Source organism: Desmodus rotundus, chromosome 10 (genome assembly GCF_022682495.2).
Source record: "Desmodus rotundus isolate HL8 chromosome 10, HLdesRot8A.1, whole genome shotgun sequence".
In the NCBI taxonomy this organism is placed as follows: Eukaryota; Metazoa; Chordata; class Mammalia; order Chiroptera; family Phyllostomidae; genus Desmodus; species Desmodus rotundus.
The window spans coordinates 15,042,314-15,057,425 of NC_071396.1; the positions used below are offsets into that span (position 1 = coordinate 15,042,314).

Consider the following 15,112-nt stretch of genomic DNA (forward strand, 5'->3'; position numbering starts at 1 on the left):
GCCTTAAAATCAACACTTTAAATGTACATTTACTGGTAATAACAAAGTCGAGGATGCTATGGGAACGGGTTACTGAAGAGAAAAGGAGAAAATGATCAGTGGAGGTGTAAAGACAAAGTAGCTAAGGGACTAGAGTGTTGAGTTACCCATGTGGTTGACTTTATCATTGACAATCCTACAGAGGTGGTGGTGAGCGGTAGAGAAAGCAATTAACTAGAGTCTTGAATGATAGAGAACCAGAAGGCTGAGCAAGGGATAGTAATGGGGAATACAGCCAGAAGGCATGAATTTTAATGTAGCTTGGGATTTTGAAAGATGAAGGAAACATAGTTTGGAAGTGACGAAAGGGATTAAAGAGAACTCTTACTCTACTTTCCAGCCCCGAGGTACTGGAAGTGTAAGACATAAAACAGCCTCCCAATAAGGGGACTGAAAATGAATTAATGACCTTAGAATCGCTGAGAAGGACTTTGACAGAATAGCTTGTTTCAGGCTAACCCTCCTGCAGAGAAAATACAGTCAAACAAAAGAAAGCTATTTGAATGTATTAGGAGCAATTAAGCCATCGGGTCCTTGTGGGGCCGAGATGTGAGAGAAGGAAAAGCCATTAGGATGAGCTCTGTATTCACTGCCAACTTGTCTTGTGAGTCAAATAGAAAGCCGAGTCCTGACCTTTGCCTGAGTATCACTGGACTGAGGAGACAAAAATTGGAATTTTTTCAATACGAAGTCTATCATTCCATCAGAAATTACCAGACATGCCCAGGCAGAGCGACACCTAACTGAGAGCCACGCACGAAGACAGGATGTGAGAAGCAAATCGACAGAGATCCGGACACTGGGGATGGACTTTGACATCGCTCTAGTTGGTGTGTTCAGGGAAACGGAATAACGGAATGGAGAATTTCACCAGAGAACTACAGTTTTAAAAAATCACATGGAGAACCTGGGACTGAGAAATACAAAAGCCACAATTTAAAATTTCATAGTAAGGTTTATTAAAATTGGACACAACAGAAGAGAGGATTAGTGAATTGTTGGCCAGTAGAACATATCTACAGAGGTGTATCACAGAGAAAAAATATAAAAAATGAAAAAAAGAGCAAAAGAAAAATGGGGAACATGGTTAAGGAGTCTAACACCAGGATCATGGGCATTCGAGGACTATGGGAAAGGGAGGATGAGATGAATATTTGAAGAGATACCACCCATCACCTTCAAAACTAACAAAAGACACCGAGGCATTCTACAAACACCAAGAAAGATAAACACAAAGATAAACATACCTAACTATGTTATGGAAAAACGGATGGAAATCAAAGATAAGGAGAAAAACAGTTTTCAAAACACTGGGAGAAAAAGGACATATGGCATCCACAGAAAAAACAGCAAAGCTGGTAAGCGTCTTTTCAGCAGAACTTATGGGGCCTGAAGACCCCGCTGAGACACCTGCAATGGCTGAAAGAAAATAATTGCCACCCTTAAATTCTATACCCAGCAACCTTGACCTTCAAAACCGAAGGCAGAATAGAGGTATTTTTATACAAGCGGAAATTCAAAGGATTTATTTGCAGAAGACTTGTAAAAAATAGTGTCAATTTTTTAGTCCGAAGGAAAATTATTCTAGATGTAAGCAAAAGGAGAAGGGAGGAATGAAAAACATCGGAAAGGATAAAGATGTGGGCGAGTATAAGTGGATGCTGGCCATACAAAACAATAGTAATGTCTTCGGGGGATTAAAGTACATGTAGAATTGACAGCACAAATAGTAAGAGGGAGAGAATGGAGTTAAAACATGCAGGGTCTTTGCATGGTGCGGGATGTTGCAAAATTGTCAATTTAGGGTGATCTCTAAGGTGTCAAGGAAACAGTTTAGTATGGTCACTAAAAGAGCAGGTTGGATAAATTGAAAACTAAGTGCAAGATGATGTTTTAAATCCAAATAGGTTACTAATTATACTAAATGTAAGTTGTCTGAATTCTCCTACTGAAAGACAAAACTCATCAGCTATATACACACACACACACACACACACTTATATATATACATATATATACACACACATATATATATACTTATATATACTCATATATATATACACACACACAAACATATATGCTGCTTACAAGAGACCTGCTTTGTGTATTAAGACACAGAAAGTATGAAAAGTATTCATTTCAAAAGGAATGAAAAATATCTTACATGTAATATTAACCAAAGGAAAATTAATAAAACTCTACTAATTACAAAATGGCCTTTTCATACAAGAAGAATTATCACAGATAAAGATGGCCATTCCATAATGATCAAGAAGTCAATACAATGGGAAGATACAACTATGCTAATTTTTATGTAGACCCCAAAACATCCCCAAATGACAAGAACTGAAAACTGGCACAACGAAAAGGAGACAAGTTTATAATCGTGAACATTTGAACGCAACCCCTAAGTAATGAATTGTGCCACCATATAAAAAAGTCAGTACCGATCGGGGGATTCGAACAGTTAATAAACTTGACCTACATAACCTCTCCAGGGCACTACAACTTACAAATGCAGAATATGCATTCTTTTCAAGAGGAACGGAGTGGGATTTTTATCTAAATAAACCCTATGCTGAGTCACAGAGTAAATCTTTTAACACATTTCAGAGCATTGGAATCATAAGGACTGTGTTCTTTGGCGACAGTGAAATTAAGTTAGAAACGAGTAACAAAAAGATAACTAGAAAATCTCCATGGCGGGAAAAGAAGCATTTTATAACTTGTTCCAAGTAATGGCGGGTCAACCCAAAATTACAGTGAAGATAAGTAACTTTAAAAATTCTATCATCACAGTATATCAAAATATGTAGAATGCAGATAAAGTAGTGCATAGAAGGAAAATTGTAGTCTTAAGTGCATGTTTTAGAAAAGAAGAAAAGCTGAAAAGCGACCACTTAAGCCGCCATTTGAAGAAAATTGCCCTGTAGGGCCTGGGCCACTGAAATCATGTTTCAGGACTGTTGTTCCAGAAGTTTTATGGCATGGGAATAAATTCCCTTTCTGTCTGTGATAAAATTCAATTGCTGTGTTTTAAAAAAGGTAATTAATTGGAAGGGGGTTTTTTGGTGCAGTTTTCATACCGTGTGAATATGAATAAAGTTTTTCATGGTGTGTGAAAAATTGTTAACCCCAAGCAAGGAAAAAGGACAAAATATTAAACATAAGAGCAACACTTGATGAAACGAAAAACGAAAACAACATAGGGAAACTCAACAAAACCAAAAGCTGATTTTTGAGAAGATTAATAATTTCATAAATTACTGAGGAAAGTGGTCAAGAGAAAGGGAGAAAACAAAACCTAGCAATATCGGGAATGAAAAAATCAGCACGCAGATATTAGAGACATCAGCGATGTCGTAACAGGACATTACAAACAACTGTGCACCCATCAGTTGGAAAACTTAGATGAAATAGACGAATACCTTGAAAACTACCTAATAAATTGGCACAGGAAGTAAAGGAAAACGGAGTACTCTCATGGAGGAGTTGTAGGAATTAGAGGATAATATATGTGAAGCCCTTAGCATTGGTACTGACATATATTCAGCTTCTGATGAATGACTGTTATCATTAGCATAATCATTGATGGTAGGGATGAGGTGGCAGGATGCTGGTGAGGAAATGATTAACAGTGTAGTGGGGTCACAGACCACCAGCATCATTTTGTGAGTATCGGGGGGGATGGCGTAAGAAACAGCCATGTGGAATTTATAGGTCAAAACAGAGATTAGAAGTGGGGGGAGGAGGTGGCAGGGTTGGTGCCCAGCAGTGAGAAACAAGAATGTCACAGGCAGGGACAGCTACCATGTTCTATAGAATGTCACACTGACATGAAAAATATACCAGAAACAGTCTTGGAATGAATGGAATAAATATAAAGGAAGGCTTTGTATGACATTTATATTATAGTTCTAACAGGAAAACCTATTCATTTGTTCTTATAATAACTTTAGAAATTAATACATAGCTACCTTCATTCACAGCTTAGAAATATTCTTCTGATGTTTCAAAGGCAACTTCTCCTTGAGTTTAGAAAGTACGCAGCATATGAAAGGCTTATGTTCTTAATAGACAAAGGCCTTTTCCTACTCACTACAAATAAAAGAACAATTAAATTTTTAAAAATGAGATCAGATTATGAAAGAAAAACTCCCAGGAAAACATAATGATAACATATCAATGCAAAGCATGTATAAAACAAGATTCTCAACTGCAGTCACATTTAAAGAAGTACAAATTAAAACAGCAAACAGATACAAGTTTTTACCTGTCAGATTTGAATTTACTTGGTTTGGGGCAACTTCTCCCCTCTGGGCTTTTGTTTCCTCATTTATAATATGCATATATGGCTAGAGAGAAGACAGACCAGAAAGCTAGGGGCAAAGACAGAGAGATGATAAACACTAAAAGGGGTATATATGGCGGGGGTGTAATGTTTGTACCGCAACTGATTTCTTCCTCAAGGCCCTCCCTAATATATTCCCAATACTTGCAGAGGGCCTAGAGATAAATCATAGGAAATAAATAAATTATTTGGCATGTGTGAATAAGTATGCGAATGAGTTAGTGGACTAGCAGCAGCTGGAGAAGCCAGCACCTAAAGCCCCGGAGCATACTTGTAACCAAGTGCGCCCTTGGGACAGCCAGGCCCTGCCTGGAATTCTTTTTCCCACAAAGCTTAATTCCACAGTTTACTCACCGGAGGCAACACAGTGACAGGGTTTAGTCTGTCTCCATATTTGTCATTTCAGCACACCCAAATCACCATGCTGTCACATCCAGGAAGTTACCTACGAGCTTCTCTCTAATAAGATTTAAAAAAGATCATCTGTCAGTTGGAGATGACAGTTGGAACAAGAAAAGAACATTGTGTTCTGGTATTTTACTAGTGGTCTTCCATTTTTAGGCTTTTGGATTGAATAGAAGTCCAGGAATTCTTTAAGATCTTACAACTTTGGGGACTCTAAAGACGTAATCAGCAGGGTTTAAAATGTAGTATTTTTCAAGATGATAAAAACGTGACCTCAGATTTCTACCTTTCTGTGGGCTGCTTTCCCGACACCACAGAACTGCTGCCCAGCAGCGTCAGAAGAAAACCCAAACCTCTGTGTGAAGTTTGGCAACATTTTGGGAGGCTACCTTCTAATTCTTGCCTTGGGCTGAATTAGTGCCCGCTTACATCCTTTTTCGTTCCCTTTTTAATGAAATCAACTGCAAATTCATTATTAAAATACATCAGTACAAGTCATAGTTCCCTGAATTTGTCTTCCGTCTGGCACTTACTGTGTTATGGTTACACTTTTTATAATTATAACAAGTCCCCTTCCCAGTTCTGATCCTTGTGTCTTTGATTGAGCTGAGATAGAGCTTAACACAGGCAGTGGGCTGCTCCAGAATGAAAGAGTCAACATCTGTTGGTAGAATTAGGAAAGAAAATAAGACTGTTTAAATTGATGGGGGGTTTTTGGCAACAGATGATTCTTACTCTTCTTCCCAAATTCTCTTCCGCCTCCTTCTTCTGTCTCATCAGCTAGTCTCTTCTGCTCCGTGGCCTTCACCTTCACTTTGGAAATTCTTTCATTTATTTGGGTAACACTTTCTTGCTCTCCTTAAGCCAGAGATGTTCCATTCTCTCTGTCTTTAGGCTGAAAACTCCCCAACCTTCTTTATATACTTGTCTTCAGCCTCTGAATAGCCATGTCTATTAGGCAGGAGAAAACACCCACCAGTCCCTCTTACCAAAACTGGAAAGAGACCATCTAAATTATGTAACAAAGCACCAATGCAATCCCAAGGTCATTACATTTACTTTTAAATGATCCACAGGTCATTAACGGCCTAGACTGTGGCTTTTAAGCACAGCTGTTGAAGCAGCTAAATCCTAGAAATCATTAACACTGTTTGGGGGAACAGTGGGGATGAGAATTGAACCCAGCAGTAGAGTGATGCGCAGGAGGAGGTGATGGGGTGTGGAGGATGCCTTGATGCAGGGGAAGACAGCAGGTATTCCAAGGTTTGTCCTGGGTATGCTGCCAACAGGTGGTGGCCAGTGGAGGGATCTGGGAGTTTGGGCAGTGGAAACATTTCTAAGGACATGAGAGTCCTGGCCACCTGCCATGTGTGGTGTAAGATAAAAGCTTGACAGCCAACTGGGAAAACCCTAACGATGTTGGCAGTTGTTACTAATCCCCCGACTCTGACACTAATAGTAGTAATAATGATGAGTATTTATGGAATATTAAGTGTCAGTGATTACCTCTGCTGTTTGTCTCAACAGCTTTAAGAAAACGATTATCATTAACATCTTGCGATGTGGCCCCAATGAGAAGTAGAGTGACTTGTTCACGGTGACAGGTTAGTGAGGGGTAGATGCGCAGATCGTCCACCGAAGAAGACCCTCCGTTTCAGCAGCACCTGCTGCCGACTCAGGCGGCTTCAGCTGCCTGTTGAGAGATTGTGGTTCTGCTACAAACTTTGTATTTGGTCTTGTGTAGGATTTTGATGACAACCAGAGTAGTTGTAAGTGTTACAACCATTTCCCTGGCCACATAAGTGAGGGAAAGATCTTCAGAGACTGGGTCAGCTGCCTCTGGTCATTCTGATGGTTGTTAGAAAATAAAGCACTTTGTCTTAACAGATTCTGCAACAGGGGGGTTGCACAGGCGGGCATTCAGGGGCATGGAGTCCACACAGAGAGGGCGCCGTGGGACAGTTATCACGTGGCTAAGCAGGGCAGCAAGGGTGCCCAGGGACCTCATGTTCTAGCTGTGTGGCTGGGGCCGAGCACCTGTGCCCACAGCCACGCAGCGGCTGGAATCAGCAGACGGGCCCCTGCCTCCTGCCCTGTGTCTCCAGCTGCTTGGCCCACGGGGCAGGAGAAAGGCTTACAGGGACTCCCTCCACAATCACGGGGCAGGTATTTGAGGGTGCAGGTGAGAGTGAGGCAGTGCATGTATAACCTGCACCTGACGCTGTCTTTCCCCTGCCAACCACAGAAGATGTTTCTCTTTACCTGTTTTATTAGATCCTCCGATTTTGATGTAAAACAGAAATGGACTCAGATCCCCGCATGCCTAGCAGGGGAACTCATGGGAGACTTAGTTGAAGACAGGGTTGGCTGTAAAAAACAGTAAAAAGAAATCCTCTCTGATTTCTATGATAATTTGAGATATAATAAAATTAATTGCTATCTCATTTGGAATGAATGACAACATTGTGATTTTCTCCTCCAAGAGGAGGAACCAGTGTGGAAGCTGTTGGTTCTCCAAACAACGGAAGTGCTGGGCGTTTTGTTTAAGTCATATTGTCACGTCCTGTCGAACTGCCTGACTTTCCCTTTGTTGTGACTTCTGCTTGGAATGGAACCAGAGTTTCAGCTTTTTATAACCTTATCTCCCACACAGAAAGAGAATTTTTCTTCTGGTTTATTTCCTTGTGTGGCTGGGTCACTCGGGGACCTAACGTGTCTACTCAGAATTTGTGCTAGAAACCCCACTGATCTCCTTTTAAGGGCGTAAACCATGGGAGAGATGGTTCATTGTTCTCTCAAACCATTGCATTTTCTTTTGATTCTTAATTTTTTCTCTTTTACTCCAAACTTCTAACTTCTAAATAATCCTTGGTTTCACTTTTTCATCAACTATTTTGGTGATTCCTGACTTCATCAGTTGACAAAGGGAGGAAATAATGAGACATGAAGAATTCAGGGGGCTTTTCTGGAATGTTTTGATTGTAGGTCAACTATTATGTTCTATCATCCAGGGGTGTCTAACCTTCTGGCGTCTCTGGCCACCCTGGAAGAAGAGTTGCCTTGGGCCATGCATTGAATACATTGCGACACGTAATCACACAAAAAATTTCATAATATTTTAAGTAAACTTAGGATTTTGTGTTGGGCCACGTTCATAGCCATCCTGGGCCGCATGTGGCCCACGGGCTGCAGGTTGGACACCCCTGGTGAGTTATTCACAGACAGAAAGATGGACTGGGGTGGGGGAACTTAGTGTAAATAGAGAAATGTGGGTTTTGCCAAGAAAGCAAACTCCTCCAAAGACACTGGGTCCCCGTCCTACACCTTCCTGGCACAGCACTGTGCTCTGACAGGTCACCTCCTTCCACTGGGCACTGGAACCAAAGCAGAAGCCTCCAGAGTGCTCCTCACTCCCCACTCCCCATCTTGGTGGCTACAGGAATAGCGGTGACACCTCAGCAGGGACCGGCAGGGGACAGGAAGTCGTAGCTCGTGCTCCTGCTGCCAACCTCCCAGACCCGACATTTTAGTGTAACTGATGAGCCTCTGTAGACATGCCTTTGCTTCTGCATTTTGAGTGTGTAATTTCTTCTTTTATGTGTAATTGACGATGTATAATTTATGCAAATTTTGGAATTTTCTTTTTTAAGCCTAGTGGTTTCTTTTTTAAATTTCTCCCCTAGTGGTTTCTTAAATCAACATTCCTATAGATAGCTGAACTGTTGGACTCTGAGGCAATAATCAAAGCATAGTATTTCCCGAGAAGCAGAATATTCTAATTCTAATAAAAATGTGTGGGAGAGAGGAGACAACTCCTCAAAACCACACTTGTGAGTCTAAACCTAGAGACAGAAAGCAGAGCATTGAAGGCGACCTGTGAAAAATTTGCATGTTTTGACAATGTTCGAATAGATATGTTAAAACTAAAACTGACATGTGCCCTAAGATTCATTTTTCCCCCCACAACTGGAACATGTAATTGATTATCTTAAAATTTTTCTGAACACCACTCACCGAACAATTTGACGGCAGAGCTGTGTCCTGATGAGTGATTTTTACCCTTTGGTGTTCCCTTTCACCTTCAAGCCAATGGATTCCAAAAGTGTTGCTAATTAAGTTGATTAAACTGTACAGGTTTTATTAAAGCTCCCAAGAACGGGCTAACTATGACCTTTTTCATTGCTTACACCAATCAATATATTCAGAAGAACCAGCACTTGATTGATGAGACAGATTCCTGCTGCAAACTTTGCTTTCGGGAAAGATCTGAAAGCCTTTGCCGAAATCTATAATTATTGATGCCGAAGCATTTCCATTTTATACACACTTGAGGCTCATTAATACTCTGTTTAAAAGCTGGTGATACACTTTTTTACAATGCTCTTAGGAGCACATGCGCATGTGATAAAATATTTAAAAACAAGACAATGGTTGCATCAGAGCAAAGCGGTGGGGGGTATGGGGTCAAGCAGAAACTCACAAGCAACTTGAATGCAGGGTTTCGAACTCTCGGGACTGTGGGCATTTGGGCAGGCTTAGTCTTTGTTGTGGGGGCCGTTCTTTGTATTAGCAGCATCCTTGAACTCTACCCACTGGATGCTAATAGCTCTCCTGTCACCAGTTGTGACAACCAAAAATGTCTCCAGATATGACCCCATGTCCCCTGGGAGAGGGGGACAGAGCTGCCAGATTGGGGAGCACTGCTTTAGTAAGATTGTAGAGGTTCTAGTTTTTGGTAAGATGGAAGGTTCCCAGGTGTTTGTATGTAGATGGTGCTTCCTAATTTACTTATAATTTGCATATATTCTCTTGAATCTATAAATGTTAGATCATAAAATATATTAAAGCTGCTGATAATGTGCTTTCAACAGGTAACCTTCTAGAAATGAACTTGGAGGTGGAATGTGTTTGATTTTCATCATGATGATCCGCAGGGATAGTGGGACTTTATGTTTCACTTTTAACCACAAGGTTCTGGCGTGTTTCCTTTTGTGTCATTATAATGAGTCTTTTGACAGGATGTTTATTTTAAATCTTCAAATTTTGAAACATTCAATTGTGCCACTTGCTAAAAATTGCATGAGCTTTTCAGGCTAGAACTGAATCTTTTCAGTCAAATATTGAAAATAGATATGCATATAAAGGTTGTGGGCCTTGTGGAATTATGTGTGCCCAAAATAAAGTACAAAATTATCTGATTAATACCATAAAAGTAACAGTGAAGAAACAGAACCTCGCTGAAAGCAGCTTAAATAGCAAGCAAGTTATGGTAAAGATTTAGAGGAGGTCAAGGTCCCAAGTGAGTTGGTCTAAGGGGACGGACAGCCACGGACCCTGCCCCACCACTGCCTCATTCTCCGTCCACTCTCCTGGGAGGACAATGTCTTCAGTCTCTTCTCTTTATATACCTGGTTCTCTCTCTCGCTCGCTCTTGCTCTTGCTCTCTCCCTCAAGCTTGCCTTCTCCTTGTGCCATTACGGGGCACGTATGAGATTGTGGCCACTTAATTTGGAGGTTCAGATTCACAGACAATAAAGACCCCCAGTCAAAGGTGAATAGTTAAGCGCTTTATTAAGCGAGAGCAAAAAGAGAAGCAGGAATCAAAAGCATACATCACCAGACGGGAAATCACCAACACCTGAACACAGACGCTGGGGAATCCCAAGAGGCCGCAGTGGTCAGGGTTCGTCTGGGAACAGTTCCAAGGGAAGCGTCCTTCCCTCGGGTGGGATTCCAAAGTCTCACTTTGGGAGCTATGATTAAATATGTTTTAGACAAAAGTGTCTACACACCAAGGGCCTCGTGTGATTTTGACTGACTAACTGTTCCCTCTGGGAGCAGGGCCAGTTCTCCCTGGGAGACAGCACTAGATTTCGCTTTTCCAAGGAAGGTCACAGCTCAGGCATGAACAGGGAGGATTCTCAAAGTCCCTGTAACCCTTCCCTCCTATGGGCCTGGACAGTCATATTCTTACAGGTGCGACTCTTTAGCACAGCTTCTGTTCACTAACTTACCTTGTGACCCAATATTAAATCCCCCAAAGGGGAAACTTCATTGGTTTAGCCTAGGCCAGCTGATTTAGTTCATCAGCTGTGGCCACATGGAGACTAAATAGATTGACTTTATCCCTAGACGGTCCCCCTCTGCTCACGTGGGTGCACCTTGCACTCTAAGAAGAGGGTGTTGGCCGGGAAGAAATGCTGAACATCTACACCATGTGTAACATTAGCTAACAAAGATATCCTGTGAGGATCTCATTTTTCTCCTGACAGAGACAGAAGGAACGAGAACCGCTATGTATATAGGAGATGCATCTGGATTCCATAGGTAGAATTAAACTCTTCTTATCTACATTGGAATTAAAAATTAAATTCTCCAACCGAATGTCTTCTGAGTTGCTCATTTCCCCCTGAGTTAGCCTCCTTGTGGGTAAGGGGATGTGAACGGCCCAATGTTAATCTTCAGAATCTCTACCGCTCACTCCATTTGCAAACGCTGCTTTCATACTAATCTAGGGAGGACGACATTTCTGGAGCTTCACAATGGAAATGATAAAGAATGAAGTAACTACCATTCTTTTTATTTTTTATTAGTTTTGTATTTTAAGTTGATGATGAAGAAGAAGAATCACAAACACAATCGCATCCTGCAATTAGCACAGTAGGCACAGACGGAAGGACTGTCCCTGGGTCTGGATTGTAGGAAAGTGGGTGTGACTTTGAGCTGCACGCATGTCCCATCATCCCTCTCTGCATCACACATGAGGAGCAACCCTGAAATCAGCCTAGAAGACAAACATTAGTGGGCCTGCAAAAAAAATCAGCTATAGGTGAGACAGTTATTCATTCCACTAGACGGGACATGGCACAGATGACATGCCAGTTGGATGCTGGCAAGTCTTCCTAGAGGAAGGCTCCACAGAATGTGCGGGCAATTGATTCTCCAATGTCATAACATGAATTTCCATTCATTGTCATGTTACACATTTTTTAAAAATAATTTTTAATTCATAAATAACTTTTTAGTTACTGTTTTCATTTTCTCAATGAAATTTCAATGGAGTCGTCTCTTCGTTGAAATCACGTATGCACAAGATAAAACACAATGTTATCTGATTAATACCATAAGAGTAACTTAGGAAAGAAAAATAATGTCTCTGAAACTGAAAGCGTTTTCCATTAAAATTCAGCAGAACATCTCTGTTAAAGCTCAAGGGAGTCATCACAGTGACTGGGAGTTCCTGATTTTTAATGTTTTACTTCCCAAGAAGAATGTAAAACATGGGGATTACACACACTTTATCTTTTTTAGAAGTATATTTTATTGAGTATGCTATTACAGTTGTCCCATTTTTTTTCTCCTGTTTATTCCCCTCTGCCCTGTACCTCCCCTCCCACCAGCATCCCCCCTTAGTTGATGTCCATGTGTCGTACATATGAGTTCCTTGGCTTCTCCAGTTCCCATGCTATTCTTAACCTCCCCCTGTCTATTTTGTACCTACCATTTATGCTGCTTATTCCCTGTACCTTTTCCCTGATTCTTCCCCCTCCCTCTCCCCACTGATAGCCCTCCATGCGATCTCCATTTCTGTGATTGTGTTCCTGTTTTAGTTGTTTGCTTAGTTTTTGGTTTTATTTTTTTTTAGGTTCAATTGTTGATAGTTGTGAGTTTGTTGTCATTCTACTGTACGTATTTTTGATCTTCTTTTTCTTACATAAGTCCCTTTAACATTTCATGTAATAAGTGCTTGGTGGGATGATGAACTCCTTTAACTTGACCTTATCCTGGGAAGCACTTCATCTTGATTAGCAACCAACTAAGACCTGACTACCCACCACTGCAGCGGCTCACCTGTAGCTTTCTAAAAAATTTAATTAGGACTTCCTAGACATCATGAACGTATTTTATAGAGCAATCATCGAGACAAGTACATACTTTGATTTTTCACTTTTGGCATCTGAAAACATTAGTTTGAATTGTTAATAGTCCTATTAACCATCAGCTAATCAAATAGATGATCAGGCTGAAACAGGAGCACCTGCAGGGACCCAGACCGCCCCCTCACCCCCGCCACTCCCATGCAGCCACCAGCCAGGGTCCCAGTGTGTCCCTGTCGCTGTGATGTGTGCCTCCCCCCTGGCATCCTGGGGCCTCTGCACCCTGAGTCACAGGCTGCGAACAGAGAAGGTGGCACCAGAATATTTTCTGTAAAACAATGAAATCTAGGAAAATGAAAATCGGTTAATCAAACGTAACTAAATACATTTTCAAAGCTGTTGAAAAAAGTATTTATTTTGAATTAAGCTTGTTTTGAAAGATATTTTATAACTGTCTATGATATTTAAATTTGCATAAAAATATATGTGACTATCTTTGCCGATTAGAATTCTAGCATAACACTAGGAAGTACACTGAAATTTAGCTTGTGCAGATAATACCGCCATTGCAACTGGAGGGGCAGTAAAGGCTCTTGGTAGTCACGTTGTATAGTCAGAAACATCAGATTTCAGATTTTACCATCTCTTTATAAACCATTTAAAAAAACAGTAGAATGAAGATAATGTCTATAACTAACCAACAAAGGTATTTTAAAATAAATTAAGTAGAATATTGAATAATATGCTTGTAATAACCAGAGGGACATGTTAAATATGACTCAATACATACCTGTCCAGGTATAAATTAAGATAAAAGCATATGTCTTTAGAGATGGCTGGAGAGCAAATAGAAAAAAACAAATATATCATTCTTAATTAGGAAGTAATATTCTACAAACCATCAGCAGAAAAATACTTTCCCAGGTGTACCATCAGATATTTTTAGTTGATTATTTTACCACGCCCACTAGTTTGTTAGAGGCTAAGATGGGAAAATAAAACATACCACGGGGTTGTTGGAACATAGCTACCTTGACATGGGGCACACAGAGGTGTTCCATAATGGGAGTTACCTGGGGCCTGTACCTAGTCTTTGGGTGTTACTATCCAGGACAGCTGGAGGCTGCGGGACATGCCCCTTCACTTCTAAATTAAAGAACTTGCTCCACCCATGAGCAAATCTGCTGGGATGGTCGCTGGCTGGCCCTCGGTCCTCTCCCGATGCCATAGGCTGCTTGGCGCCTTCCTGCCACAGGAGTGCAAATGTGTGCTTCCCATTTTCTCAGGAGTCCCAGGTTAAGTTTCTAGCGTAAATCACTCCTTCTTCCCAGTATCCCAGAGTGTACCCTTATGCGTACCATGTCTTCCGTTGGTCACGAAGATTCTGACAGTAAAGTGGGCCACCTGCGTACATCCTCTTCATCAATATTGAATGGATAAGACAGAGTAGCTTCGTTCATTAAATGTATGCATGTAGGTCTCTGATTTTAAAGAAGTGGACCTTTAGCAGAAATTTATTTCAATGGCTCTGTATTCAGTGGACCATAGAATTGTACACTTGAAACCTGTATAATCAAAGTGTCACCCCAAATAAATTTAATTTAAAAACATTTTTAAAGAGAAAAGAGGACAGAAGTTGTAAGTACATGTCCCTGAGGCTTGACAATTGATTATGATACATTGTACTCAGAACAGTTGGTTACATTCAGCTCTTGAAATGCTTTTTTAAAAGAATTTTACAGTAGTCTGAGTGACCTAGTTAACCATTCTAGGTTGTATGTTAAGACTTGAATCATTATTGCTTAAATTGAGAACTATCCAGTAAAGAAAGGTGAGGATGAGACCACATCAAAATTAAATAATGAAGAGGAAAAATGAAGTAAAAACAAGTAAAAGGTGAAAGGGTATAGAAGGTATAAGGTGGTCATTTTCATGTTGATGACAGCCGTAACACCAAATAGGACTGATCATTTTGTTCATTGCAAAATTTTATGAAAATTATTCCAAAAGACAAAGGAAGAGCATGGTATACCCATCTGCCATCTGGACGTGAGTCAGATCTGACCCTTGTCGCTAGGCAGAGCCCCCTCTTCCTACCTGTAGGAAAATGCTTCCATTCTTTTTTTCCCTTTGTATTCTTCTTCTTGAGAACAAATAACTCCTCAAGGGTCTTCTGTGCACCAAACTAATGTAAATATTTGCCTTCCCTGAATTGTGCTCAATGCAAACCATGAGTACTGGGGCTGGTAGGTGACTGGGTTGCTAGCTCAGGGCCTTGACGGGATGTCCTTGAACTCCTAGGAGCCGAGGTGACCTACATGAACATGACCGCCTACAACAAGGGCCGGCTGCAGTCCTCCTTCTGGATTGTGGACAAACAGCACGTTTACATCGGCAGCGCTGGCCTGGACTGGCGCTCCCTGGGACAGGTAATCTTTCC

General features: G+C 41.0%; 1 protein-coding gene across 7 annotated transcripts in view; it reads left to right on the forward strand.

Annotated features, from left to right (window-relative positions):
* Positions 1-15,112, forward strand: part of PLD5 (phospholipase D family member 5) — a 215,323-nt gene that overhangs the window by 145,496 nt on the left and 54,715 nt on the right. For all 7 annotated transcript variants that reach the window (XM_045184584.2, XM_024576041.3, XM_045184587.3 and 4 more), the window contains exon 5: positions 14,974-15,101. In XM_045184584.2, the coding sequence (XP_045040519.1) occupies positions 14,974-15,101 (128 nt within the window). The remainder of the gene's footprint in view (positions 1-14,973; positions 15,102-15,112) is intronic.